This window comes from Salminus brasiliensis, chromosome 22 (genome assembly GCF_030463535.1).
Source record: "Salminus brasiliensis chromosome 22, fSalBra1.hap2, whole genome shotgun sequence".
Lineage (NCBI taxonomy): Eukaryota > Metazoa > Chordata > Actinopteri > Characiformes > Bryconidae > Salminus > Salminus brasiliensis.
This window is the reverse complement of record NC_132899.1, coordinates 30,702,741-30,730,679: the sequence shown is the minus strand read 5'-3', so window position 1 is coordinate 30,730,679 and position 27,939 is coordinate 30,702,741. Positions and strand designations below refer to the sequence as shown.

Here is a 27,939-nt window from a genome sequence, read left to right as displayed (position 1 = left end):
AGACGAATTGTGGAGACTGGTTACTAGAGTAGCTCGAGTTAAATGGTATACTTTAGTTGAGAATTTGGGCAAAAAGAGGGAGGAAATCCTGTCCAACAGCTTTTAGAGAAGAGTTACTTTGTAAAGTGATCATGAATGCCAAAGTATACTTGTTAAAATATTGAGCAAGGACCAGGGCAACAAACAAGGAAACCAATCTGCTCCAAAAACAATGCTGAAAAAGTTGATACAAGTCAATCCCAGACACCATCATGTGCAATCCCATCAGACAGAGTGCTTCCTGGAGCATCAGGGCTGTTATGTTTGTGCAGGTGATACACCAAATAACGCTGCATTGTCTGTCCGCTATACTACTGATTCCCTTAGTGCTGCCAGCTCCGAACTTGAGCGGTCCCGTGTAGCTGTGGGCGCAGAACGGAGCACCACCTCGTTTGTGACCTCTACTGGGACTACCATCATTCTGCCTTGAGGCCGGGGGTAGGTCACCGGCACTGCGAGCCCAGGCGAGGTGGGTTTGGATCGCATGGGCCTTGCCTGAAGCTCCATAGCCATAGCCAGCTCAGGGTTGCTGCCATAAAGGGCGTTCATCTTGCGCGCTATTAGGCCATCTGTTTCTGGTGGTTCCTCGTCCTCTTGGTGCCTCACCTTCTTCTTCCTAGAGCGGCGCATGAAGCTGGCGTGGCGGATGGAGCGCTTGAGGAGATGCTTGCGGTACGCTCGCTGGATCACCACGGCTGCCCGCTCCTCCTCCTTCCTCCTCAGAGTGGTGGTGATGGGCTCGAAGGAAGCGGCAGTGGGGTTGTTCATCTTGAACTTGGTCTCGATGCTCTCCCTCATGGCTGCCATTTCTAGGGTGTCACCGAGGACCTCTTGTGTGACCGCAAGCAGAATGTCCAGACAGTGGATTTTATCTCCTGTGACGACAGGCAGATCCATCTTGACCAGTCTGAGTCTGTTGGGTTTGGGAATACGTAAGGGTTCCTGCAGCGCGTCGACAAAGTCAAACACGCGGTCGTAGTCCAAGAATTGGGTGTCTTCCACGTCGAACTTCTCCCAAGTCTCATCGAACATCTCAAAGTCTTCCTCACACAGCGGGTCACTGCTCTCCTCCTGGGCCACATTGAAGTTCTCCAGGATGATGGCAATGTACATGTTCACCACCACTAAGAAGGACATGATGATGTAGCTGCAGAAGAACATGATACCCATGCCTGGGTTTCCACAGTTCCCCCTCACATCGGATCCAGGGTTTTCAACTTCAGGGTCGCAGTCAGGTGGACCGCTGTTGAGCATGGGGAGCAGAAGCCCATCCCAACCGGCAGACGTGGTGATCTCAAACAGGCAGATGATGCTATTTCCAAAGGTCTCAAAGTTAAAGATGTCATCGATGCCAGCCTGCTTTTTCACGTAGGCAAAATTAGACATTCCAAAAATGGAGAAGATGAACATGATGAGGAACAGAAGTAGGCCAATATTGAAAAGGGCCGGAAGTGACATCATCAGGGCAAATAAAAGCGTCCTAATGCCCTTTGCCCCTTTGATAAGACGAAGCACACGGCCGATCCTAGCCAAGCGGATGACACGGAACAGGGTGGGGGACACAAAATACTTCTCAATTATATCCGACAGCATTAGACCTTGGATGAGGACAAAATAAAAAACTGTTAGTTCCTCATAACAACAAATGGAACAGAACTCACTCTGGATCTTGGTCAAAATGACACATTAGGTCTCCAGCTGCTTGGAACTTACCAGCTATGGAAAGGATGACAACGATGAAATCAAAGACATTCCATCCAACAGTGAAGAAGTAATATCTGAGTGCAAACATCTTGAGCACACACTCCCCGGTGAAGACCACTATGAAGACCAGATTAATCTTGTAGAGGACGTCCTCTTTCTCCGGACTCTGGTCATCTGTCTCCACCATCATGGTCACCATGTTCAGGCAAATAAGCACCATGATGAAGATATCAAAGAACTGCTGGGTGATGAAGTCAAACACAACGCCCTGGATACAGTTCTGGAAGAGAAACGGCATTATCAAGCCATCAGAAAAGAGCACGAAACAGCCTGGATATACCTAAGTATAGTGCTGCCAATGAAACTTGATTCTGCTACTTTCAGTCCAAGATTAAATAAGACCGGACGGAAGTGCGGTGCGCTGCTTTCTGCATACCGAAGGCCGTGGTATGGGTTTGACTGGCTTCTTGGAACCCAGCTTCTTCATAGCATTGTAGTACTTCTTCTGCTCCTCTGTCATGAAGAGATCTTCACCTCCAAAGTGCAGAGAAAAGAAGAAACACACAATTATTCTTTCTGTTGACGTTAAAAAAAAGTAAACTTGAACTGGAAGTGAAAAGCGTAAGAGGTGGTGCTCATCTTTTGCTTTTGCTGATTAAAGTTGTCAATGATGACACCAATGAAGAGGTTGAGGGTGAAGAAAGAGCCAAAAATGATGAAGATGACAAAGTACAGGTACATGTAGATGTTAATCTCGTACGATGGCTGCTCTTCAACCTGTAAGGACGGAAGGGTCAAACTTTGGTCAAACTAAAGTTGTCAAACAAAGTTGGGGAAACAATTTGAAGGACAGATCAATCAATACCTCTCGGGAATCCACAGCAGCGTACATGATGTCCATCCAGCCTTTAAAAGTAGCCTGTGGTAGGAAAAGACAGCATCTTTGCATGTTGGCCTACCAACAAGCTACACACTAATGAGGTCAATGTGCAGCATTACCTTATATCCTCTGACGCAAGGAGAAAAATTAAAGATAGGAAATGTATCTCAGTCATATGGCATAACATTTGCATGATGACTTAAAATCTTGAAATTAAAAATTTGAAGCTGTGTTCTAGTGTTCTATACAGCACCAAAATGTGCTTATTTACTATTTACTATACTATTAGTACTATGTACAGTACATGCAGTATAACAGCATGTTGCAACAGAATCTACCAAAACATGTGGAAGCTCACCACTTGCAGCAGGGAGAGGTAGCCCAGTCCCACATTGTCATAGTTGACCTTGACGTTGACCCAGCGCACCTCGTTAGTGTGCATCAGTGCCATGCAGTCGCTCCTGTTGTTCACTTCATCCATGGGCATTAGCTCGTCTGTGGTGGTGTTTATGCAGCGATAGAACTTCCCAGCAAACAGGTTGACCCCCATGATGCTGAAGATGAGCCAGAAGATCAGACACACCAGCAGCACGTTCATGATGGAGGGAATGGCACCCACTAACGCGTTCACTACAACCTGTATGGAAGGGCACAGTAAAGCTCGATTAGTGTGGTGCGGTCACCTACAGAGAAGATGAACACTTACAAACAACTGACACACGCAGACACACACAGAGAGGCTCTCACCCTCATTCCTTCAAATCGGGACAAAGCACGTAAAGGCCGAAGAGCCCTGAGAGTCCTGAGAGATTTGATTGGTCCCAGCTCAGAATAGCCCAAAAGATTGGCTGTTAAACTGATAAGTGACACCTGACGAAGAAGAAATCAAGAACATACAGTGCTTCTGTGGAAAGGACAATGTACTAGAGAATTGTTACGTTTAGATGGTCAGTTGGAGAAAGCAATGATGAACTCACATCAACAATAAGAAAGTCCAGCCAGCACCAAGCGTTAGTGAAGTAAGTCTTAAAGCCATAGGCAACCCACTTCAGCAACATCTCTACGATGAAAATGTAGGTAAAGACTTTGTCTGCATACTCCAAGATGATCTTGATTACCCTTCGGCGCTCGATATAAATGTCCTCGAAGGCCTGAGAAAATCCAACAACATACAAAAATAACCATTCAATCAAAATGGGCTTCTAATAAATACTGCATAGGTTGGTAGCTAGGCAGCGAAATCATCCCTATTGCGCATCTCTATACATCCAAAATGTTTGCAGACCACTGCCCATCTAAAGTTTCCTCTAGAACCAGACGCTGCTGCTCCCTTTCCCACAGTAACAACCTACTGATCTACTAATCTACTGGAAAGGCATTTGATCAAATGTTAGAATACTTCTATGAGGAGCATTTGATTGCACTGAGCCTCACAAGAACATCAGTGAGGTCATCAGTATGTGTGATGCTGAACAACACTCCAACTCATCCTAAAGGTATCGGATAGAGCTCCGTCACTCCAAAGAACACAGTTCCACTGGAGGACAGCCCAATACCGAGGGGATTTACAGCCCTTGGCATTGGACCTATACATAATACATAATGTATTTAGGTTATTTCTTGGAATCTTGGAAAAAAACACACCAGTGCTCCACTACTTAGGAGAATCATGAAGATGATGAAGGTCTCAAAGTAGTCGTGCTCCACAATGGTAAAGCAGGTTCTGCGTAGATTCCACCAGCTCTTCCCCTTCCCCTGCGTGATGTCCACATCCAGACACGGACATCGCCTCACACAGTCTACCACACAGAAGAAGATACAAGAACGTTTAATAGACCGACTGTGATGTTCTCTAGGTTTTAAGAGTGTGACGCTGTAATACTGACTAATGCACTCACTTTCAGTAAAACAGGCTTCTGGATCTTCCGGCTCCTCTTCTTCTTCCTCTTCCTCCTCAGGTGGGGGCTCTGGAGGGCTGTAGTCTGCTGTGCTGCACACTGACGATTCCTCATCGTTGAAAGCAGCCTGATACAAAGAGAGTTAGAGGGAGCGAGAAAGGGAGAGAGTAAGAAAGTGTGACAGGTCAAAATCGTTGCTGAAGAGGCACAGCAGAGCAAAGCAAAGGCAAGGAAAGAGCCACTACAGTCCAGCGAAACTCGGACACCTTCTCATTCTTGTCCCCGTCATCTGATGAGTCATCTGTCTCCTCGTCGTCTTCAACATCAGACTCCCCCTTGGCGATGGGCACGCTCAGGGTCGGAGACTCCAGGCAGTTGGTCAAACCGTCTACTAACTTCCCTCCATCGAGGTGGTTCAAGCCAAGAGCGTCCTTGTCCTTATCACCCTCTTCTCCTCCTCCATCGTCGTTAGGAGGCTTCCTGCCCAGGATCCGCTGGACCAGGCCGACAAAAAAAGCTTTGACCCAGTCTATTCCCCTGGTGATGCGTCCGATGGCGATCTGGAGATTGTTCATCTCGCCATCGTCGTCGCCTGCTGAGAGATTGTCTCCACTGAACGAGCTGAGCAGCAAGGCAAGGAACAGGTTCAACACCTGAGAAGACAGAGAGTGCAAAGAGACACAGGTTTGAACTACATGTCCAATTTCTTTTGACAATGTTCGGGCAGTCGGTCATGACTTCAGACAGACCTTTCCACTGGCAGCCTTAAACCCATTGAAACTCAGCTCAGGCTTTCTTGGTTACCACAGCAAACAGCTCCCTGATAATGCTGTTTAGCTTATTTTTTGGCTTAGCTACATCGATAATGGCAGCGTTTTAGACGGAGAGGACTTACTTATTCCCAAACCTCAAAGTACACTTCAGACGCTCCCCTGGGGAGACGCAGGCCTATTCCTTTTATCTTTGCCATCTTATGTGAGGTGAAGCTAACCTATTTACAAAGCTGGTGGTGCTGCATGTGGTGCTGCTCTAATGCAAACTGGGTTTGTCTTCATTATCTAGTTTTTCTTTAGCGATTCAGAACAACACAAGCTCTCAATACATGTGCTTGGAAATTAAGCACAGCTGAAGCCAAATATCTTTTTTTCCTGACATGACATCTGCCCAGAAAATCCCAGAGATGTGAATCCGGATGGGTCTACAACTCTCAGACGAGTTCTGTGAAAAACTGTGGGTAATTCAGTGTATAATTTTCTCAGAGGACAACGGACAAAAACACAGACATGGTCAAACTCACAGAGGAGCAACTGTGAAAGAGGGAATTACCCCAGGACCCTGTGTAAATTTAATCTGAACAGGGATTAAACATACAAGCCTTCATCATTTCCCATTTTCTAATAACATCAGACTGCCAACATTAGACTGCAGGGGTTTGCTCTGACCTTAAGAGTTTTTTTTATTATTATTATAATTATTTCATTATTCATTTCAAAGCCCTGACCACATTTCAGCAACCTTTCACAAACTGGCCCCACATCACTGGGCCCCATGGCAATAAAAGCTCATCTTTTTCACTCCTAAATGGTATGACTGGTATACCTAACGGGTATTAGGTTTATGTCGTGTCTGTAACGACAAGGAGTCAATAAATATTATGTTGTCTGCAGGTCTGTTAGAGGGGAGCTATCTTTAGGGTCTAAACCCAGTTATCCAACTTCTGGGTTCAGATTTCCCTGCTTTAGATATAGATCAGGAGCCTGGGAAGCTGCTATAGGGCCTTGGTGTTTGTGAACTGGGAATCAGAGTGAGGCATATATAGAGAATGGACTGGCAGGGACTGAATGGCACACAGCTATATAAAATAATGCCCGATGACTTCATTATTTTATTACATTAAATCCACAAAAACATCTTTAATATTGTATCTTAATTGTTCTACCAATTTAGCTTTGAACTAGTGAAGCATATGTAACATGTGCTGTTCATCAGAAAAGTATGTGGAAATGCCCCTTAATTAAGCTCAGCCACGCCCGTTGAAAACAGGTGGCTAAAATCGCACTGAAGAGCTCAGCGACTGTCTGTGTAACGCTGTCATGATATGCTGTCATTTGTCAGCTCCACTAGTCAACCGTAGGTGCTGCTGTTATGAACTGAGGGCATCTCCGAGCAACAACAGCTCAGCCATGAATGTGCTGGACCACACAAAAAGGAGGAGTTCCAGTGGATTGCACAGAGCCCTGACCTCAACCCCAATTTCGACTGGGCTGTCAAATGCAAACCAGTGCAACCTGACCCCACAAACGCTCATTTGACTGAATAGGCACTATTTCCCTTCAGACACACTCCGACATCTTGTGGAAATCTAGTAAGTTGTAAGGTGGGACATCATCTTGGGGCCTTGGGTGCCCATGAGCCTGTCGCCTGAGCTTGGAGCACTTTTAGAAGGTACTGACCACTGCATACTGGGAACACCTCACTATACCTGCCTGATGTTTTGGACATGTACTGACCCAGTCCTCTAGCCATCACAGTTTGGGCCTTGTCAAAGTGTGTAAGGTTCCTATGCTGGCCAGCTTTAACACATCACCTTCCAGAACAGCCTAATATATCCACCCTTGCCAGGTGCCATTAGAACCAGATCATCAGTGATGTTCACTTCGCCTGTCAGTGGTTTTCTGTTATCTGCTTAGGTATTAAAATTAGGTTTTGAATAACATCAGTTTTCGATATTTGGTGATATTAAAGCACCTGCAGTATTACAGACCTAACTATGTACATATGCGGTAAACTCTGCTAACAAGCACTACTTGCGAGCTACTCATCTGGTGACATTCTCATCGCATGTCTAATACCACCTCTCTATTCAATATAGAAGAGAGTGAAAGGTATGGTACACTGTTCATGACCAATGCCACTTCAATAAGCAGGCCTCCATGCGTTACGCCCTCTGTCAGAAATATGGGCTCCGCCCGACTGCCCTGCTGCCTATCGGTTCGACGATTTTGCTGATGCGCCATGCTGCGTAGAGCGAAGAGCCGCTCTATACTGGATCTCGGGCCCTTGCTGCTGTGCTTCTCAGCTGTCTGTGTTTGTTTCCTGTGTGCCAAGGCGCTCACTTGAGCTGAGTCTTAGCACATAGCCAAGGTCAGAACCACTGTTTGCTGGCTCAAGTCATATGACTTAAATAGAAGTGAGGGCAGGAGAAACAGCGCTAGATCCCACTGTGCTGTTTCTCCTGAAGACGTGCAGATGGAGGAGGCCAGATGAGGAGTTTCTGTGTGTGTGTGAGTGTGTGTGTGTGTACGGTGGTGACACAACACCTACGTGAGTCTTGGCTGGCGTGGGTGGGTCATGCTTTTGTTACCTCATTATGATAAGCCACTTCCTTTCCTCTCTATGTATATCCCCACAGGAAATGTGCTGCAAATATGGCAGTGATGTGCTCAGCTGCTAACAACTCATCTGTATGTCCTTGTTCAGTAACATTAAACGCCAAGTCAGCAGGGTTGCTTCCGTCTCACCAATTTAACACTGAGCGTTAGAAGGCTCTCTCTCTCTCTCTCTCTCTCTCTCTCTCCCCCTCTGTATCTCTCTCTATCTCACGCTCTGGATTCTCCCTGTCTGGGGCAAAAAGCACTCTAAGGTTAAAACAAACACATCAAGGAACAACTAATCTATCAATGTTTAAATGTTCCAATGCCCTGTTCCAAACTGTTACCACCAGGGGAATGTTTACATAATGTTTGCAAAAATCCTATTCAAGAAATTGAAGCAATTTTTTCTTCAAAGTAACATTCTTTATCAGTTGTAGCTGAAAACAGCCGCTTCAGAATCATGTTGAATCATTTCAGATGCTGCTTCTGGATCTCTCAGCTTGTCAACAAATGCACGTGTATATTTGTTTATGAGGGGCCACTCAATATGTGTATTTATGACAGTGGGATAAAAATGAAATCCACTCCCCCACCTGCCGGGGAGGAGCCCAGGAGCAAAACGTACCAATTCTTAAATGTGGCTTTCGAGGTCTAAATGCTATTCTGCAACCTATCAAAATGAGCAACTATGAACATGCCATCATTATAATGTCAGTTCTGTTATACTATACCCGATATTTCGGAACTGTGACTTAATAATACACCCTAAATATGGATATATTGTCAAAGCTGCTTTGGGCTGTGCTTCTGACAGTTGCTAAGCAACAGTTATGCTGAGTTAAAGTCAAAAGTGTCGCAAATATTATATTTACAAGATGTGAGCACATAAACGCCACCACTAAGTCCTTTCTTAATAGATCGGGTATTGCCTTTTAATTTCCGATCCACTTCCAGAGGGCCATCTGGCGTCCTCTAGGCACCATTTTTTAGAAAGCTTCCCTAGGCAGTTGATCTGTGAGCTGATTTCAGTGAGTAAAACTAAACCGAGCAGCGACGTCACCAGTTAGCCTCCAAAACAAAAGCTAAAGTCGACTTTAAACGCTGACTCTCCGTTCCACCTTAAACAGTGCTGCAGTTACCGTGTGGACATGTCACTGCAGCGTTATTTAAGGTGGAACGGAAAGTTCGGGGAAGAGGAAAACTTTAAAAACAGAGCCTCGCTGTGAACGAGACGCAGCGACAGCAGGTAAAGAGTGAGTTAGGTAATCTGTTAGAAGACGAGGATCTAAACTCTTCACTCCTCCAGAAAACGTTGGTCTATTTTCTACTGTTTCTGTCTGTGTGTTTGTCCAGCCAGTTTGCTAGTAGTTGTGGAATGATAGAGATATTTACTTAAATTAGATCCATTTAGGAAGACGTAACGTTCCTCCCATCCCGTCTTTACTCTGGAATTAGACCTGGTTAGAAACTAAACTATGATGGAAATGCTCTATGTTCTAATGTTCCACAAGTGAGAGAACCACACTCCTTTCTTTGGTTCTAAACCAGCTCAATGTTGCATTCAGAACCGAGGAGGAAGCTAACGCTAATACTAACGCTCACACACTAAGAGATCAGACTGCAGAGCTGTAGAGGAGCTGGGAGCTGAATGGTCAGGGAGGTCAGTCAGACTGGACTGTAAGATATTAAACACTGTAGAGTTTAAAACAGTCGTTTAAAAAGTTGCTCCAACGTAGATCAGATGTAACATGTGAGAAACCGGTGCTAAAAATAGTGATTTTACTGGAGTACTCACCACCAGGTTTCCTATGACCATGACCATCATAAAGACAACCAGGCACATGCCTGCACCAGCAACCTCCATGCAGTCCCACATGGTCTCGATCCACTCGCCGCATAGGATGCGGAAGACAATGAGGAAGGAGTGGAAGAAGTCGTTCATGTGCCAGCGGGGCAGCTCGCAGTCCTGCGCGATCTTACACACGCAGTCCTTGTAGCTCTTGCCGAAGAGCTGCATGCCCACCACGGCGAAGATGAAGACAATGATTGCCAGCACCAGGGTCAGGTTCCCTAGAGCTCCCACCGAGTTGCCAATGATCTTGATCAGCATGTTGAGTGTGGGCCAGGATTTGGCCAGCTTGAAGACACGCAGCTAACTCCAGCACAACCAGCAGGGACACAACGTACACACACACACACACACACACACACACACAAAGAGAAAGAAAAAAAAAATAACACTCATACAGACATATGAGGAGAACATGCCAGTTATGCTAAACAACAAACGACTACTCAAATATTTGAAGTACAGTTATGATCAATAATATAATGAACTCTTCTGGTATAATAAGGGTTCTGGTTCAGGCTTACCAAACGGAAGGACCTGAGGACAGACAGACCCTGGACATTTGCCAGCCCCAACTCCACCAGACTGAGAGTGACGATGATGCTGTCAAAGATGTTCCAGCCCACCTGGAAGTAGTAGTAGGGGTCCAGGGCAATGAGCTTAAACACCATTTCAGCTGTGAAGATGCCAGTGAACACCTGACGGCATAAAAGATGGAAAACATTCCTGTAACTGCTTCTCATGCTACACTACATGTCCAAATGTTTGTGGACACCCTTTCTAATGCATGCATTCAGCTCCTTTAGATGTACACGGATGTGCAAATGCACACGCACACAGCTTGTCTAGTCTCTGTAGTGAAGTACTTTCAATAGAATAAGACTCTCTGGAGCAGACAGTACACATGAACCTATTGGCACCATGCTGCCTAATGCCAGGCGTGGGCTAGAGGGGTATAAAGCCCCCCAGCAGCATTAAGCTGTGGAGCAGTGGAAGAACAGTGTTCTCTGGAATGATGGATGATGGTGCTCCATCTAATACTTGAGTTGAGGAGTTTGGGGATGAGATCATCCAACATCCTAACCTGACCCAATCCTCACAGCAATCCTCTCCCAAAATCTAGCAGAAAGCCTTCACTGGTCAGTAGAGACAGTTACTCCAACAAAAGCAGGACACACTTATTTTGAATCCCTCTGGTTTTCAGAAGAAACAATGGTGTCCCAATACTTAAGTCAATACAGTGTAATACAGAATAATTCTAATATTCAAGTATTTCCAGACATTTCCAGACTGCTCCCACTGTTTGTTGAGATTAAATCTGACACTAAATTAAATTACATCAAGTAATTGCTTTGGAGTGTTCAGATGAAAACGGACAATAAGCCAATCGTCTTGGAGGCTAACAATACAACTTTAGGCCTCCTGTCGCTGTTCGAAAGCTACTAAAAAAAAGCATTTCATTTCAGTTATTTCACTCAGTTGACCTTGAACTTGTGCCAGCACAGTCAACACAGTCGCTAAACTGACTTGGGAAACAAATAGCTAATCAGATATTTAAAAAGATGAGCATCTCTGTATGGATGTCGCTCTCTAGGTAAGCACAAATCCAACAAGACTCAACCTTCGTAAAAAGCAGCGTTAAACAGCGTTAAACATGTAAAACAGGAAATACTGTTTTACATGCTTATTTGGGTACATTTGAATACTAAAAGCCTGTAACTTTAAATGCTGTTCAGATCAGCCCTGTGCTTAGGAGGGTTTAGAGAACCTATCGGCTAAAAGTGATTTTAAAAAGCACATGCACACACTATTATATTATATTAAAATGGGATATTATTGCATAATATATGCACATTATTATTCATTAATTATTCATCATTTTTAGTTATCTGTATTTTTAATCTATTCCTTATTATTGTATCATATTTACTGTGCTGTTATTGTGTAATTCGGGATCAATAAAGTAATAAAACATCTATCTATTGGACCTTGTTGTGTTCTTTCGCTTGGCATTGTGATACAAAAAGGACTACAAAAGAGAGCGATTTGTAAGGCGGAGTACCTACCAAGTTGCCGACAGAGAGCACATGCTCAAAGTCTGGACTCATGGGGTAGTGCTCCATAGCCATGAAGAGTGTGTTGAGCACAATGCAAATGGTGATGCCCAGGTCTACGAAAGGATCCATTACTACAAATAGAACCCACTTCTTGAAGACTATCCAGGGGGTACAGCAGTCCCACTTCAAAAAGATATCAGCAAACTTGTACCAGCCTGGGGGACAAGGCCTCTGGGCATCCTCCAACTCTGAGAAAAGACCGTGAGAAATGTTGTCATGCACATTTACCGGCTTTGGATTGGGGTAGGAGAGAAAACGTATAAATAATCGTTTAAAATGATTAATAAAGTAGTTTAATAATGACATAGTTACGATAGCCAGTGAGCTCAGTCTAAACTCAGGACCTTGGCGCTGAAATAGCCTGAAGCTTAGCACCCCTTGGGGTATGTCAACAGGGCTTTCTCCACATACAACATGCTTAACCTCTCCTTCTGTGTGACAATACACACTTACTGCTGGGGCAGGGCACTGACCAGAGCACACTAATCTCTGCAATTACGCTTCAAATTAGAGTGCAGGCACAGTCTTCTGACTGCCTAAGCCGGACGTATTTCAAGTCTCAGCAGTGGGACTTCACACATCTCACGCACGCACACATACACACACTGAATAAAGCACTCACGCAAATGGCACAGTGTCAACAGCTGCGCCACTCAGTGGTGAAAAAGAGTGGTTTACTAAAAGGAGTACCTGACCTCAAAATGCTAACAGTGCTGATAATGACTGAAAGCTTGTGTGAGGTGGAGAAGCTCCAAGGACGCAAACATTAGAAGGTAGAGCTGTACCTTCCATAGCTGTGGTGAGGACGCTGAGCTGGCTGGCTGCTCTTTTGGACAGTCCAGGCTGGTCCAGGTAGACCATGCTATGTTTAGAGGTTGTAGATCTGGTGTCGATCTTGTCCTCTCCTGCTGCTGGCTAGAGAGAAAAATAACATGGGAACAAAGACTTGAAAACAGAGCTAATGATGATATCAGTATTATAAGAATTTGTAAACACTCCCCAAGTAACGAAACACTGAAAATGCCTTTCAGTGGAGTATGTCACTCAAAAACCATTGTATCCTCAAAATGGCAACTTTTTACATTTCAATGGAAGTCAAAGGATGAAGACTTGATTTTAAGCAGCATTTCTACTGGTCCATTTATCATGAAATATAAAGAACAACTGCCACATTCACACTATGCCGAAACATTACATTGAATTAAATCAATTACTGCAGCATGATCTCGCATAGAAACGACCATATAGATTGATTGTTTCGGTCCAAATATACAAACGACAAGGTCATTTTATTTCAGCAATCCACTACTAGCGCTGTTGAGCCAAATACACTAGGAGATCTGCTGTTTATGAACTTTTTGGAGACTGAAATTACTGGAGAAATAGTGAGGATTCATCATTTTAGTGTGGTAAAGATTGGAATTTTTGCTTCGTTACAGCAATGCTGGATTTGAAGAGCTGACTGCCCGCTGTGTGTCAATTCTCAGTTGTCACACATCAGTCTTATTTATATCACATGGATGTTGAATCACTGACCTCTGGTGAAAAGCGCAACGCATATCGAACAACAGAACAACATACTGCAATTTTTTCCAATATCATGCAGACATTTTCACTGTGAGATCAGGCTTACTTATTAAGAATACATTTCCTAGCCAGAAGTAATCATTTATTAAGCATAAATTAAATCAAATAAACCGGGATGTTCTGGTGTGTTTCTTTCTATTTGTATAACCTCTTTTCTAAAGTTGGCAGCACCCCCAGTCACAAATGTACCAAAGCATCATAAAGTCATAAAGTCAGTTAGTAATAGCAATGGTCCTGGAAAAGCATCTACAAGGAATATAATATCATTTCATTGGGTTTCAGATTAATGTAGAGGGCAACTCTTTACTCTATTTTAAGCGACTTTCTTTATTTAGTGCTAATGTACATGCATATCTGGAAAGACTAAAAAAATGCCTATGTAGAAAAGAAAAGCAAATTACATTCTACCTTCATTATCACTTATCTCACTGATTTTACTGATCAGGAAACCTTCCAAGCTTTAAAATGTTTGCAAGGAGCCTTTAAAAAAAAGCAAGGTTAATTATTTGACTAGAAGCTCAGGTGTAATAATCACATACTGAGATTGTAGTCAAATAATTAACCTTGCTTTTTTTTAAAGGCTCCTTGCAAACGTTTTAAAGCTTGGAAGGTTTCCTAATGGCAATAATGGCAAGCTTTACCTGCTTCATAGATGGTGCTCTGTTTATGACTAGACGGGGGATGATCCTGCCGTTACAGTCTTTTATTACATCGTCGCCGTCATCTGCCATTTCGGACCCTCTGCTCTGAGTCGCCAGACTTGCCAAAGACGCCTTACTATCAGTGTGTAACTGAAAACGAGCAACATTGAGCCAATAACCGTGCTTTAGTCTGAAAGAGTGAGTGCTTTGCATTAAATTAATGGTGCAGATACAGACACACTGTATGTCCAAAAATATCCAGACATCCCCCGTTTAATAAGGTGATTCAGGTACTATAGGATGTACCTATTACTGACACAGACACACACAAAGCTTGTATAATATCCCTAGACAATGCGATGGTCTGCAATGGGCTGTGGGGTTCTCTGGAGTGATGGAGTGTCATCCTAAACCTTTGAGATGAGTTAGAGTGGCAGAACTGATGATCCAACATCAGTCCCTGATCAGTCAAATCTTACTCACAGCAATGTTCCATTATCTAGTGTAAAGCATTCCCAGAAGAGTAGAGACTGTTACTGCAGCAAAGGGGATCCATCTTCCGAAGAATTGGTCGAGCAGGTGTCTACAAACGTTTGGACACAATGTGTGTGCACTGCTGCTACTGTTGCAGTTATTCTGTGTGTACTTCAGTTAAGACACCTCTGACTGAATCTGATCTGTTACACTGTAGTCACCTGACCTGTTGCTCTTGGTTCTTTAGTTGCTCTAGCAGTCTCTGAAACTCTTCCTCTTTCTCGCGAGCCTCCGCCAACGTGGCCTCATTCTGTTCATCATACGCCATGGCAACTACAGCCAGGATCAGGTTGATGAGGTAGAAGGACCCTAGGAATATGACCACCACAAAGAAGATCATGTAGGTCTTCCCAGCAGCACGCAGAGTCTGAAAAAAATGTTAATACAGAAACAGCACTGGTTAACAATTGCTTAAATGGTCCAATAACTGCCATTAATGTACACATAGCACAACTGCTACTAAACTAATAATAAACTAATAATAAAATACTGATAACCATTAATCAAAAACCCAAATGAAGTGTGTAGCTACTTTCTACAGCCCCCCTAGTGGCCATTCTGCCACCATTATGGAGATGGGCTGGTTAAATGTGTGTTCGCTGGTTGAATTCTGCTTCTAGAGGAGTTATGATGTGTACATGTTGACATGCACAAAGTAAAATAGGCATGTAAAATCGATCAACACTATATGTTGCTATATTTTTCCCCCAAATGACAAGTTTATCCAGAGCGTAGTTTATTAAATATATTAAAACATTATCAGAGTAACGATAAAACATAAGTTTTATTTAATTTAGAGAGTGTAGTAACCTCAGTGAGTCGTTACATTATCAATCTAAAAAAAATAAGGTGCAAAATTGGCCTACCAGCTGAAACAGGTTCTCCCAATAGTCCTGAGTCATGAGCCTGAAAAGGGCGAGGAAGGCCCAGCCGAAGGAATCGTAGCTGGTGTAGCCGTAGTTTGGGTTCCTCCCAGCTTTCATACACGTGTAACCTTCTGGGCACTTTCTGTCAAAACAGCAGTCATGAGAACCCTTGTGTTGCTTTAATCATTATACTCATCACACTCCTTACTTTCCAGTACTTTCCAGCCACTTTACCAATCATATCAATTTAGACATTTGACCATCTGGATGGGTCAACATACCCAGCATCAGAACTGTTGCCACATAGCAAGGCATCCAAGCTGCCATCGAGAAAGTACTGGTTTTCTGCCAAAACAGGGGTATGTCAATAAAAGACATGATGCACACTTTACAGTAAACCACAAGAGATGAGACGCTTTCAATAACCGAACTCTCCTACACCTGAAGTCACCTTCGTTTTCGATGTAAGCTTTGAAGTCAAAAGTGCTGTTGGCGAAGGTATCGTTGTAGGCCGCGGTGGAGGTGTACTCGTCCATAGTGCTGTTGGAGATGGGCCACAGTATGCACTTGTGCCGCAAGTTCCCCATGAACAGCTGCAGGCCGATAAGGGCGAACACGGCCAGGGCAAAGACTGTCAGAATCATGACGTCCACCATCTTCTTAACTGACTGGATCAGAGCTCCGACAATAGTCTTTAGACCTGAGAGGATGAGAGTTAAACAGTGAAAAAGAGAGCAGGGAGGGTACAGTTTTTTTTTTTATTTGATAAAGCATTTGGCTGAAACGCAGACCTGGAACGTACCAGGAATTACGGTGATCGTTTTGAGAGCTCGGAGCACACGGAACGTCCTAAGCGCTGACACGTTGCCAAGGTCAACAAATTCTGTGATGTACCTAAAAGCAGGAAACAAGAAATGCAGCAGATGAATGAGGGGATGCTCACACTCAAACAGGACATTCTAATAACGAGGGACATCGATCACGTCATACGCTGGAATTCTCGGGCCCCCTCACTTAAACTAGGTGTTGCAGTGGATGTTGGGAACATGTTCGGGTGATAAAGATAATATAATATAATAATGTGTTGCAATCCACTTCATCACCCACCCACCTGACCCAAGAAGCACCTCAGCACAACGGAGTTGGGCCGTATAGGTAGAATTTAACTACAAGCTGTGTGTTGTTTTGGTCTCAGTATTTTCTTCACTGGTTACTCACTGGTTACTCTGCTGCACTGAAATGGAGTCGTTGCTGATGTAAATGATACGTTTTAATGGGTGCTATATTTAGAACAGTCCGCCACCTCAGCCAAATGGCAGCGTTAGCTGACGGTCATTGAGAAGGTGCCTGAATAGTTTAACCACGTATTAAGTATAAGGAGTATCGCTTACGCAAACAGCACAAAGGACTGCGACTGAATTCCCAAGAGAAATCAAATCATTTCCAAGCGCATGCGTGGAGAGAGAGCTGAATGAACGACAGTTGCCACACAGCCCTGTCTTTAATTAGATTAGGAAAGCTGATACAGGCTCAGGTTAAAAACTTTGAGAAATGCCCAGAGTGGCTAAAATACTCACGCCATGCTGATCACCATGAAATCCAGCCAATTCCATGGATCACGAAGGAATGTAAAGCTTCTAATACAGAAACCTCTCGACAACACTTTGACTGTCGCTTCAAAGGTATATATACCAGTGAAAACATATCTGGAAAAGAGGGACAGAATTATATTGTTGGTAAAGATATTATTGATGAAAAAATCATCTATAAAAAGACACTCGACACTGATCTGAAACCGTCCTTATGAAGTTAAAGTAATAAAACTCAAAAAACTCAATTAACACAATTTTTGCAAATTTGAAAGAAGTAGTGAAGGATACACCTGCCACCTGTGTCTTGATAAATGCATAACATAATGCATAATTTTTTTTTAACCTTGGCCATAATTAAAAATGTCAGTTGTCAATGCTTTATGATGAGTGGACAATTGAAATTACTTTTAAAAACTGCAAAATGTAATTTTTTTATTACATTGGCTTCCATTGAAAGATAGGTGGTGTTATGAAATAACCAAAAATTGGGTCTAGGGACATCTCATTACAATCGAACATCCTATAAATACCATACCATTTTTCTCATGTGTCTCTACAACCCTCCACCACAACCCGTTACCTCCCTTTATGTCTGTCTAATCTCTCATTCCTAGTTCCACTTCTCAGAGAGTGGGGACTGGCTTCCTACCACAAGCAGAAGCCCCCTGAACTCCCCCCAAAAAAGCCCCAAAGTTCTCTCCACTCTCTTTAGTGTAACATCATATGCTGACGGCATGGTCCGAACTAGCAAAGCATTGTTTTTTATTCTCCTTCTTGTGCAACAGTAATGACAAATAAGCAATACTTACTCCACAGTTTTGCTCCAGGTAGGAGGGTTGCTCATGGTCATGAATACACAGTTGGCGAGAATGGTAATCATGATGAACATGCTAAATAACTTGATAAGAGTCAAGGTAAGAAAACATGAATGAAGGTAATAATTGTCTTATCAAAACTGTAGAGGTATAACACTACAAAAACTTCTGAATCTTGAAATTAATTGAATTTAGAAAGATGATGATGAAGATATGCTAAACTTAGCATAATCTAGATCATTAGAATAGCTGGGATGTGGCAAGAGTGTGGTAAATAACATGTACGGTATAGAGTGGGGTGTTAGTTAATGGTGCAATGCTGTATGAGATCCTCCATGATGCATGTTGCCCAATTTTAGATCTGCAAGATCATTAATGATCTGATTTGCTGCATCGTTACACCCCTATAAAACAAGCATAAACACCAGTCATACACTGACTATCAATAAATACTCACAAACCACTTCCTCCTTTGTATTTCCAGTTTTACAGGACCACTGTTGGCCGGACATTATTTGGGTGGTCGACTCGTGTCAGTGTGTGCGGGAAGCAGTTTGTTTTGTTGACCACCCAAAAACATCCAGCCAAGAGCAGCTCTGTGGTCAGAAACTGACCACTGATGAAGAGGTAGGGCAGTAGTCTCAAACCCTTCTCCTGGAGCGCTACCTTTCTGCAGACTCTGGATCCAACCCTAATGCACTCATCAACCCTAATCCAACTAATTACTGCCTTCAGAGGTCCTTGACTGGCTGAATGGAGTCTGTGAGACTTGGGTTGGAGCTGAAACCTGCAGGAACGTAGATCTCCATGGGATCACTGGACTAGAGGAGGAACATAAAAAGTGCATTAAAAGATTAAGAGGCAACAGTCTCTAGCCCAAGGTGGAGCTACAAGGGTGAGGCAAAAAGGATATGAATGTATGAGAATTTTAATGGCTCCTCTTCTGACGGGGTTAAACGGGCTGAGAATGTAGCAGGCGGGTTCTGCGTTGAACCGGTAGATTGTGTTTCCTTTGCTAATTACAATAAACGTCTGTAAAGAATTACAACACATCTGTATGAATGCAAGCAGCCTGGTAAAGGATTTAAAAGAGGAAGCTTGGTGTTAATTGTAAAAGTAAATTCAACTGAGTGTGCCGAAAGGTACTCTCCTCATGCAGAATACAGGGTCAGCCCTGAGACTAACTTTCTGTGCTTTGTAGAAAGGGTCTAAGTCCTCCAGAGGTGTGTTGAGCAGCTCATCTGGCGGGTCTCCATAGATCATGGGCAGGGACTTCCCAGCCTCCAGGTCATTGCTCGGCGCCTTCGGCTCTGGCTCTGCTTCCTCTACTTCCGTCTCGCTTTTACGCTCCTGGATGAGCCTCTCGATCCTCGCCAGTGACTCCGGGGTGAAGCGGCGAAACGCTTTGCTGCCTGTGGGAGGGACCAGGCTTGCCATCTTCGCATCGCGAAGAGAGACCACCTCACCGGGGAATCTCTATCTTGAGCTGGTGAAAGTAAGACAAACATGACAGGAAAACAATGTGCAGTATTTCAATGAGTTCAATGAGAGATGTGTGCAACACAGGCTCTGCTGTTTCAACATAAGGAAATACACCAATCAGCCTTAACATAAAAAACACATGTCTAATATTTTCCAGATCCCCCTTGTGCCACCAAAACAGCTCTGACCTGTCGAGACATGCACTCCACAGGTCCTCTGAAGGTGTCCTGTGGTTTCTGACGTTATATTAAGCCCTTTAGGTTGTGGGGCCTCGTATGGATCGTATCAAAAAGCCATGGGCACACACAGGTGCCACTGGAATCAGATAATGTTACATGTAATGATACATGCTATTCACTTTACCTGGTGTATGTTCGAGACACAGTCATAATGAGGCATTTTTGTTAAGTACTTGTTATTAAGCAGTAGTGTTAAACTGCTGATTTGTGCACAGTGCCAAAAATGTCATAGCCTCTGAATGAGAATGTGTCTGTATAGCTGGTAGCTGGTGATGAAACCTCTCTATACTGTAGATACCAGCACTGCAACAGCTGAGAGAGGACATGCCACAGCCCTGAAAAACAGACAGTGTTCAGTTCTCAGTTCTGATTCTCCAAATTCCTAGCAATGCTTTCCGTAGAACAGAATGAGCTACATTAATGCCCTGTAAAATGGAGGCAATTCTAATATCAGCATATCCTTTTCAGAGAATTTATTGAAAAATCAGAATCTGAACCAGATTTAGTAAATCAGCCAAGACATGTTTGGTATCCGATGTGAGCTTCTTTAGTTTTGAACCGGAGATGCTCTGAAAATGTTGCTAACAAACACCTGGCCTTAGACCGTCACAGATCTCATCTTTGTAAAGATACCTCAAAAAAGGTGTCTCCCTCAAACTGTCTCTCAAAAATTTTCATGAGTTCAGAAGTGGGTTAGAAAACACTGTGAGAAGACTACTTAAACACACACATTAAGTGAATGGTGGGGCAGCAAATTATACTAACTGTTCTAGTTTCAGCTTCAGTATTTAAAGTCTGTCTATGCTGTAAAAACCTGAAGAATTATAAGCCAATCAATCAAGATTTTGATTAGATAAAATTGGTGACAGTCTAAGTCACCTAAGGGTTTGTCAGCAATACAAGCCTAGCATCTCCTGTTGTAAACTAAAGAAGCACCTGTCAGATACTTCACATCTCTGTGTTTTCCCACCAACACACCTCGTTCATGAAACCTTGTACAGAAGACGATATACTGATTATATCATTTTATTTATGGGTGATGGATAAATAAGGGATTTAAAATGTTGCAATTCTAAGAATACTGCAACAATTATGTTATTTATACATTTTTATTACAAAATAAACACTTTTTAATAGATTGGTTACTTCATCTGCTTGTGTAGTCAGTCACACCACCTGACGTTTTTAGATTTGGTAGGAATATATGCTTACGAAATCATTTTGTTCTGAAGTTCAGAAAATGTACTTACGTGAAGAATATTGAGATTATACTGTAAGTCACGTATTTGTTATTTTTAAAACAGTAAGCCACTGTTACATACCCACACAACTATAAGATAAATAAAAATAAGATATATATATATATATATATATATATATACATTCAGTCATATCATCATACACATTTAAACCTTAATATATTCTGTAATCTAAATGGGAATGTTGGCATATTAAAGAGAAGAGTAGGCTTCAGTATTTAGTATAATATTTTAAACTGCTGCACTGTTGTAATGTTGTCTGTTCACTTTTTTGGTTTATTCTAAAACATTATTTTGTATTTATGTTATTGTTTTTGTTTTACCACCTACTGTTTATTTCAGCCTCTACTCCTTGATGGTCACCCTTAGTGTACTTTTGAGACTGAATGATATTCAAATGAAATATATACACAGAACACCAATGAAATATATATTTACTTAATTTACAAAAATTAGTCAAAATAATGAATAAAAATGCATCTAAATATAAAGAGGGCAGCTGATGACAGGCATTAACGTTTTTTCCATTCAACTTTTATACTATATCAAATTACTGTATCAAATACACAGTTCCTTTCCATTTGCAATTCAAATTCAATACATTGATTTCAGTATGATGTGCTGTTTTTCATTCATTCCATTTAAAATACATTGATGCTAAAACTACATTTTCTTATACTCAGAATATTTGTGCATGTATCTGAGTGAGTTTTTGTTTACAGGACAAAAATCCTTCTAATGAATTAATTAAGTCAATATTAAAAGACTTTATATTTGTCCAGTGCTTTACGTTTCCTATACATATATACTATATGTATTTCAAATACATTGTTTTCCTATATAGTATCAGCTTATTGAGTAGAAACGTGGTGTTGGGGCATGAAAACACCACAGTATGCAGAACAAAAATAACCCCCAGGGTAGGTTATTGTATGTTATAACAATACACTGGCTGCACTGATTCTGACTGACTGAAGTTGTGAAATTTATGCCTCTAAGACACACACTACAATCAAAACCCAGTGCATCTACACCTCTCGCTCCTCCTTAAGCCCTGAGACTAATATAAAAGTGTCAAGATGATGATTAGTTGCGGAGGCGGGCCAAAGACAGGCTCGGTGGCTGAAGCGGTGCACTTTCCCACAGTAAGGATTGAGATTCTGACATTACTCCTGTACATCGGATTACTTATTAGCTTAACAGACACGACTATCCAGGCCAACTCGCATAGCACACATACGTGTCCCCCCTCTTCTGCTTCTCTGAGCAACAGCGACTGACCAGGGGCTGAGTTAAACCTGAGGCTGAGCTAAACTGGCAGGCTGCAGTGAGCTGAAGAGCAACACTAACTGCTTATACAGTATTCTTAAGTAGGCTCTGCAGTTTTCTATAGAAAATAGTACCTAAATGCTTAATAGTGAACGAAATCTGCCTAACATGATGTTAGTCTTCTGTGCATGGACTCTACAAGACCTCTGGAGATGCCAAATATATAAGACTTTCAGGAACGCTGACATAAATGTAAAGGCTATGACATTTGGCAAATTACAGATATTTCAAACCACTTACAAACTAAATCCGACTTGATCCAGAATAAATATGGCTGTTGAAGAAAATATACTACTAAGCTGACTCTGCAAGTCTACCAAGGCACCCTGTCCTGCACATTTTTGTGCTTTCCCTGCTCCCAGACCACCTGATTTAACTAATCAGCTCCTTAACAAGAACTTAGAACTAACAAGTAATAAGTGTAGGGGGGTGTTAAAGCATGGAGTCCACTACACTGTTCCGAAACAATATTCCTCATCACTTATGGACTTATTACAACAACTTATGGACACTTTAAACCCCATTTTGCAGAACTGTAAACACAAGTTCATCCCAAAAGCAGAACGTACTTAATATTTACATGTCAAAGAACAGCTTAAAACACAGTAAATGCATTTTACAAGCTGTGCGAACTCCGCACTCGTCTTTTGGGATTTGATTACTATAAAAAAACAAATGTCTTTGAATATGGATGTATATAAGGTAAGTGTTTTTAAGGACTCTGGGGGGGACATCAAACTACTGTACCTACAGTGGAAAATGGGCAAAGTTTTATGATGAACAGGCCAATAGACATGTTCCAAAATGACTTGTAATTCGATCTTTTACACTATGCCAGCTTTCTGAATGAGATCAACAACACCATATACAATATTAATGTCATTTAATGTAATTTAATTTAATGTTTTAATGAATCTGAGTGACCGTAGTGCTATTTGCTGCATTTTCTTCCAGTTTTTGCCCACACTGGGTGATGAGGTGGTCTTGTTGACTAGAGCGTCTTGCTGTGAAACCGTCTAGAAAAGAAAAGGACAATTTATGCATTTATGAAATAAAAAGGAACACAATATTTTGTTCCAGCCCTGAAAATAGCAGCATTACATTCAGGCAGTAGCAGAGACGAGCATATACATGTACATGAGCTGGTAAGACACGCACACACATACACACACACACACACCCAAGAGGATTCAGTGTTTCTTTGGGGGGCCCAACCCAGTGTGGAGGGCAGGTTGGGCTGGGAGAGTGAAGTGTGGACGCACGCCCTGTCTCACTCTTATACACACACACACACACACACACACACACACACACGCTACACATACACACCTACAGACAGATACGGTGGCTGCCCAGCTGCTGTGGGCCATCATGGTTAAGCGTCGAGTTACAGAAGTGCGATGACTCCGCTCATTCCAGCCTCCCTCAGCCTTTGCTCTCTGCTTCACATCGCACCGATAAACAGGTCAGCATGCCAAATCAACTCACCCACACACCCTCTGTGACCAATAGCACACTGTGCAAAGGTATGGGCGGGGCCACAAACCTACAGTCCAAACACCACATTGCCACGTAACAATAGTACAAAAAAGAAAAAAAAAGCCCTACAACTCCTGACAGAAACAGTCCTGATCCAACTCTAACCTCCACATCACTGCCAACTCACTACTACCCCACCCACCCCCACCCACCACCCCGAGTCTCTTTCCTCAATCCGTCTCCTGTCGCCGTTTCAGAAGAGCGTGCCAAGCATGAAGGATACTCTCTGCCATTTTCCCACCACTATTAGACTTCACCGTGCCATTCTGGGTGGGCCCGTTAAAAAGGCATTCAGGTTTGCTTCATGGGACAGGAAAGGACAGGACAGGAGCACCTCCCCAACTCCCCCTTGCATTTGAAGGGCTTCTGTCGGGTCAGGACCCCCCCTCCAATTCTCCCTGTATTCCTTTAAAAATGTGTCCTGCCAATTCTAAAAAGGTTAACACCTTCAGGGGCTTATTAAATTGTTAGATTTTGCCATGCCCATGTATCCCCTAAATTAAAGGAACCTTCTTGACCCTATTGGTGGTGGGTCAAAAAAACACACTAAGCTAAGCTAAGCTACCACTCGGTGGCAACATCTGGACTTGCAAAGTGGACCGTTTCTTTCTCTTTCCCAAAAGCTACTCTTAGAGCCACTCGTCACACATTGCCCAATTCTGTGAGTGAAAACCACAGACCTTGTCAACACTGGAGATACCGTCGTCTCATTCACTGGAAAGATGAAGTCAGTAATACCATCCGATGACACGCTAACATTTATAGCTGCACTGCACAAATACTTGCTGCCAAGAATCCCAGACAGAAACTATGATGTTGATGGTGATTAGGCCTACACTGTCAAGCACAATAGAGGTCAAGCTCAAAGTGTCAAACAGATGCAAACAGAGCCATACAGCTGACCCTTACTGGCCCCTGAAAACACACTGTGCTGATCGACGTGTCAATGCAGGCCAGCATTTCACTCGGACATGCAACATTCCACTTTAGGGTATAGATGGGGGAACAGAGACACAGCATGCTGCACACTGATTTGGAAATGTGAGCTTTGGTGCATCCATCCACAAACTATGTTCCTTAGCTTAGAGCTGTCAGGACAAGGGTCGTGTTCACATATATCATCTGTGCAGAGTTTGCTTGACAGGACAAGCAAAACAAGTGATTTAGCACAGGAATATAATGGTGATACTGGTACATCAGTATGCGTATATGCCCTGTTTGGTATTACACACGTGCATAAATTCTAAAATATACATAACAGCTAAATAAACATTAGGTTTCCTTTCTGGAAATGTGCGTTCTGCCTGCTTAGCATCACAATACTCTCAATGCAAGGTGCAAATTCAACAGAAGCAAACAGTCCCATCAAATCCAACAATATCAGGTTTGTAAGACGTTTTTTATCCAGCACTCAGGAAGCAGGAGTTCATTAACCATCTTGATACCTGTGATATATTTGGAAAATCCCGTCTTATGGAATCACCCAGCGCTAGCCGTACGTTATAACCTTTCAGTCGTAATCCTTTAAGACGACAAGTCGTCTACTGCTAATGTTCCACACACACAGTTTCTCCCACCTATTTGTGGACGGGATTGACAACTATAATCATTACAGCTTGATTCCAAGCAGGATTAGCTGATACTACAATTCACTGCCAGACTGAGAACGATGAGAAAGGAGAGCAACCTTACCAAGTCAGAACCTCTAAAAGCTCCCTCATAGAAAGTACATTGCTGTACCATAGTTTCGAGAAGATCCATGATGGAGGGGTATGTGCAGTACGTCAAAATATATAGGCTTTTTTTTCAGATTTTTGCCGCTATTTTATTATCAACAACATTCCATATAATCCGCTTTCATTTTCCACCACTGTACAGAAATCTTGAGATGGTAAATGTCTCTACAATTAACCACTTTTCTTCATATATCAAGCACTAAATTCTACTGACTTTTTGCAGAAACATCAGTGGAACTCCCTGTGAAGGAAGAAGGAGTCGAATATACTCTATAACTCGACTACCTGTTGCCCTATTACTGATCGTCTACCGTACTACTGTACTACCCTACTGCAAAACACTATTAACAGCCCTCCGGTCGAAACCAGCCCTCTTTTACAACGCAACTTCATGACTGGTCCATCTGTCTATTTACTGTTGAAGCACTTAGAGCCATACCTGACGTGTGTTCCACTGTACATGAATTATCTGCAGTGCAAACAACGGCTGCTATTATCAGGCATGATCTCTGCCCGTGGTCGTTCTCTCTCAAACTCCTTAACGGGAACATTGTACGGGGCCCAAAACCCACCCGATAGAGATATCTCATGCCTATAGAACATATCGTAACATACATGGCCACTGATCACGGCAAGAAATTCACCGTCCTCTTCCTTCACCAGCTTAAAGACGATGGAGAATTCTGCATCGTGTGCAGTGGACACGTAGCATGAGAGCTCCTATTCCAGTAATAATGCTGGTTGCTGTTGCCTTGCTCATGCGGAGAACGTACTCAACCTTTCTGACTGGGAATGTAATCGGATACAGGTGTTTACATGGATATTATTATATTCCATTTATATCTATTATACTTAAGCCTGTGCAATATATCAGCTGGTCAATAACATTGGCCAATATTTATATTCAACATTCATATAGACTAAAGTAAGTCCACCTCCATTTACTAAACTAATGAAGATTTGGAGTTCTGAGAGACTGAGATTTTTGGGCATGTGTTTATGGAGGTGAGACTGGTGCAAGAGTCAAGTCCAGTGTTTGTTAGCCATGTTAGCCTAGCATCCCCCCGTTATAAACTTAAGAAGCACACGTCAGCACACAAACATCGTCAACATCTATTCTTTTAAATTCAGTGGATGTGAAATTCACTAATTCTAATCCAGATTTTTAAGTAATATAACATTAATTATGACCACAGAATATTATATTATATTAATCGTATACAACTAGATTTGAATCACGGGTTAAACAGTATTGACACAGAGCGACTGAAATCAATCTTGTGCTAGATCTCAGCACTGAAATAGCCATCCCTTTCTGAACATGTATCCAGGATAACTGACAAGTTGGAAACTTCACCCATCTTAAAATCAGATCATGTATCAGTGCTTCCCTCCACTGGCTCTTTTTCCTGGAGCTTTCAGCAGTGCTGGAAGGAAGGCAAATGATCTATAGGTATTTTTTTTTACACAAACGGCTTGTGCATGTCGGCTACATGTGTTAGCTTTTTAGCTGTTGCCAACAAGTCTGGTAAAATGATACAAAACAACTATATCAGTATATTTCATTCACTGAATGAATGAAAACAGCTGTAACAATGCATGACAACTAACTGCGTCACGTGGAGGCTACACTTTAACCAGGCTAGCTCTCACTATGGGTTTGATTACACCAATCAGCCATAACATTAAAACCTTCTTCTTATTGTGTAGGTCCCCCCTGTGCCGCCAAAACAGCTCTGACCCATCAATGCACGGCCTCCACAGGACCTCTGGGCAGAGGCAAAGTGAAGGAGCAAATTCAGGCCTTATTAAATGGGCCAAAGGCTACAGCATCCAGTCAAGCACTAGTTTTATGCCATATGGTGCAAAACCTGCCACAGTATTATTAGAAGAAAGTGAAAACAGTAGCTGATGGAGGCAATAATACACTTTCATTCAAAGCTGTTTTATCACTAAACTTGTCAGTAATATTTAATAATGTAGATACAACTCCCACACTAAATAGTAGAAGAAGAGTAGAAGAGTATAGAAGTGCACTGGTGCAGTGAAGGGCGTGTAGAAGTGCACTGGTGCAGTGAAGGGAGTGTAGAAATGCACTGGTGCAGTGAAGGGAGTGTAGAAGTGCACTGGTGCAGTGAAGGGAGTGTAGAAGTGCACTGGTTAGTGCAGTGTAGAAGTGTGCTAATTAGTGCAGTTAGTGAGTAAAGTGTAGAAGTGCACTGGTTAGTGCAGTGTAGAAGTATGCTAATTAGTGCAGTTAGTGAGTAAAGTGTAGAAGTGCACTTGTTAGTGCAGTGTAGAAGTGTGCTAATTAGTGCAGTTAGTGAATGAAATGTAGAAGTGCACTGGTTAGTGCAGAGAAGGGAGTGTAGAAGTGTGCTGTTTTTGCAGTGAGCAAGTAAAGTGTAGAAGTGTGCTAGTTAGTGCAGTGAGTAAGGGGTGGAAGTGCACTGGTTAGT

General features: G+C 42.7%; 1 protein-coding gene across 2 annotated transcripts; it reads right to left on the bottom strand.

Moving 5' to 3' along the window:
• Nucleotides 1-345: 345 nt before the first annotated feature.
• Nucleotides 346-19,339, bottom strand: scn4aa (sodium channel, voltage-gated, type IV, alpha, a). Of its 2 annotated transcripts, none has more exons than XM_072667061.1 (25): nt 19,082-19,339; nt 18,788-18,928; nt 17,891-17,979; nt 17,067-17,195; nt 16,292-16,383; nt 15,941-16,189; nt 15,771-15,834; nt 15,490-15,631; nt 14,790-14,990; nt 14,090-14,239; nt 12,647-12,776; nt 11,811-12,049; nt 10,269-10,442; nt 9,691-10,047; nt 4,788-5,174; nt 4,522-4,648; nt 4,268-4,422; nt 3,601-3,774; nt 3,371-3,493; nt 2,982-3,260; nt 2,609-2,662; nt 2,383-2,520; nt 2,180-2,284; nt 1,753-2,023; nt 346-1,637 (listed from the first exon to the last, which is right to left on the bottom strand). In XM_072667061.1, exons 1-25 carry the CDS (start codon nt 19,331-19,333, stop codon nt 346-348), a joined length of 5,514 nt encoding a protein of 1,837 aa, XP_072523162.1. In that variant the 5' UTR covers nt 19,334-19,339. The 2 variants fall into 2 exon arrangements, with proteins under 2 accessions (XP_072523162.1, XP_072523161.1); XM_072667060.1 differs by having other exon boundaries at nt 18,773-18,928; nt 19,082-19,333.
• Between the last annotated feature and the right edge of the window lie 8,600 nt (nt 19,340-27,939).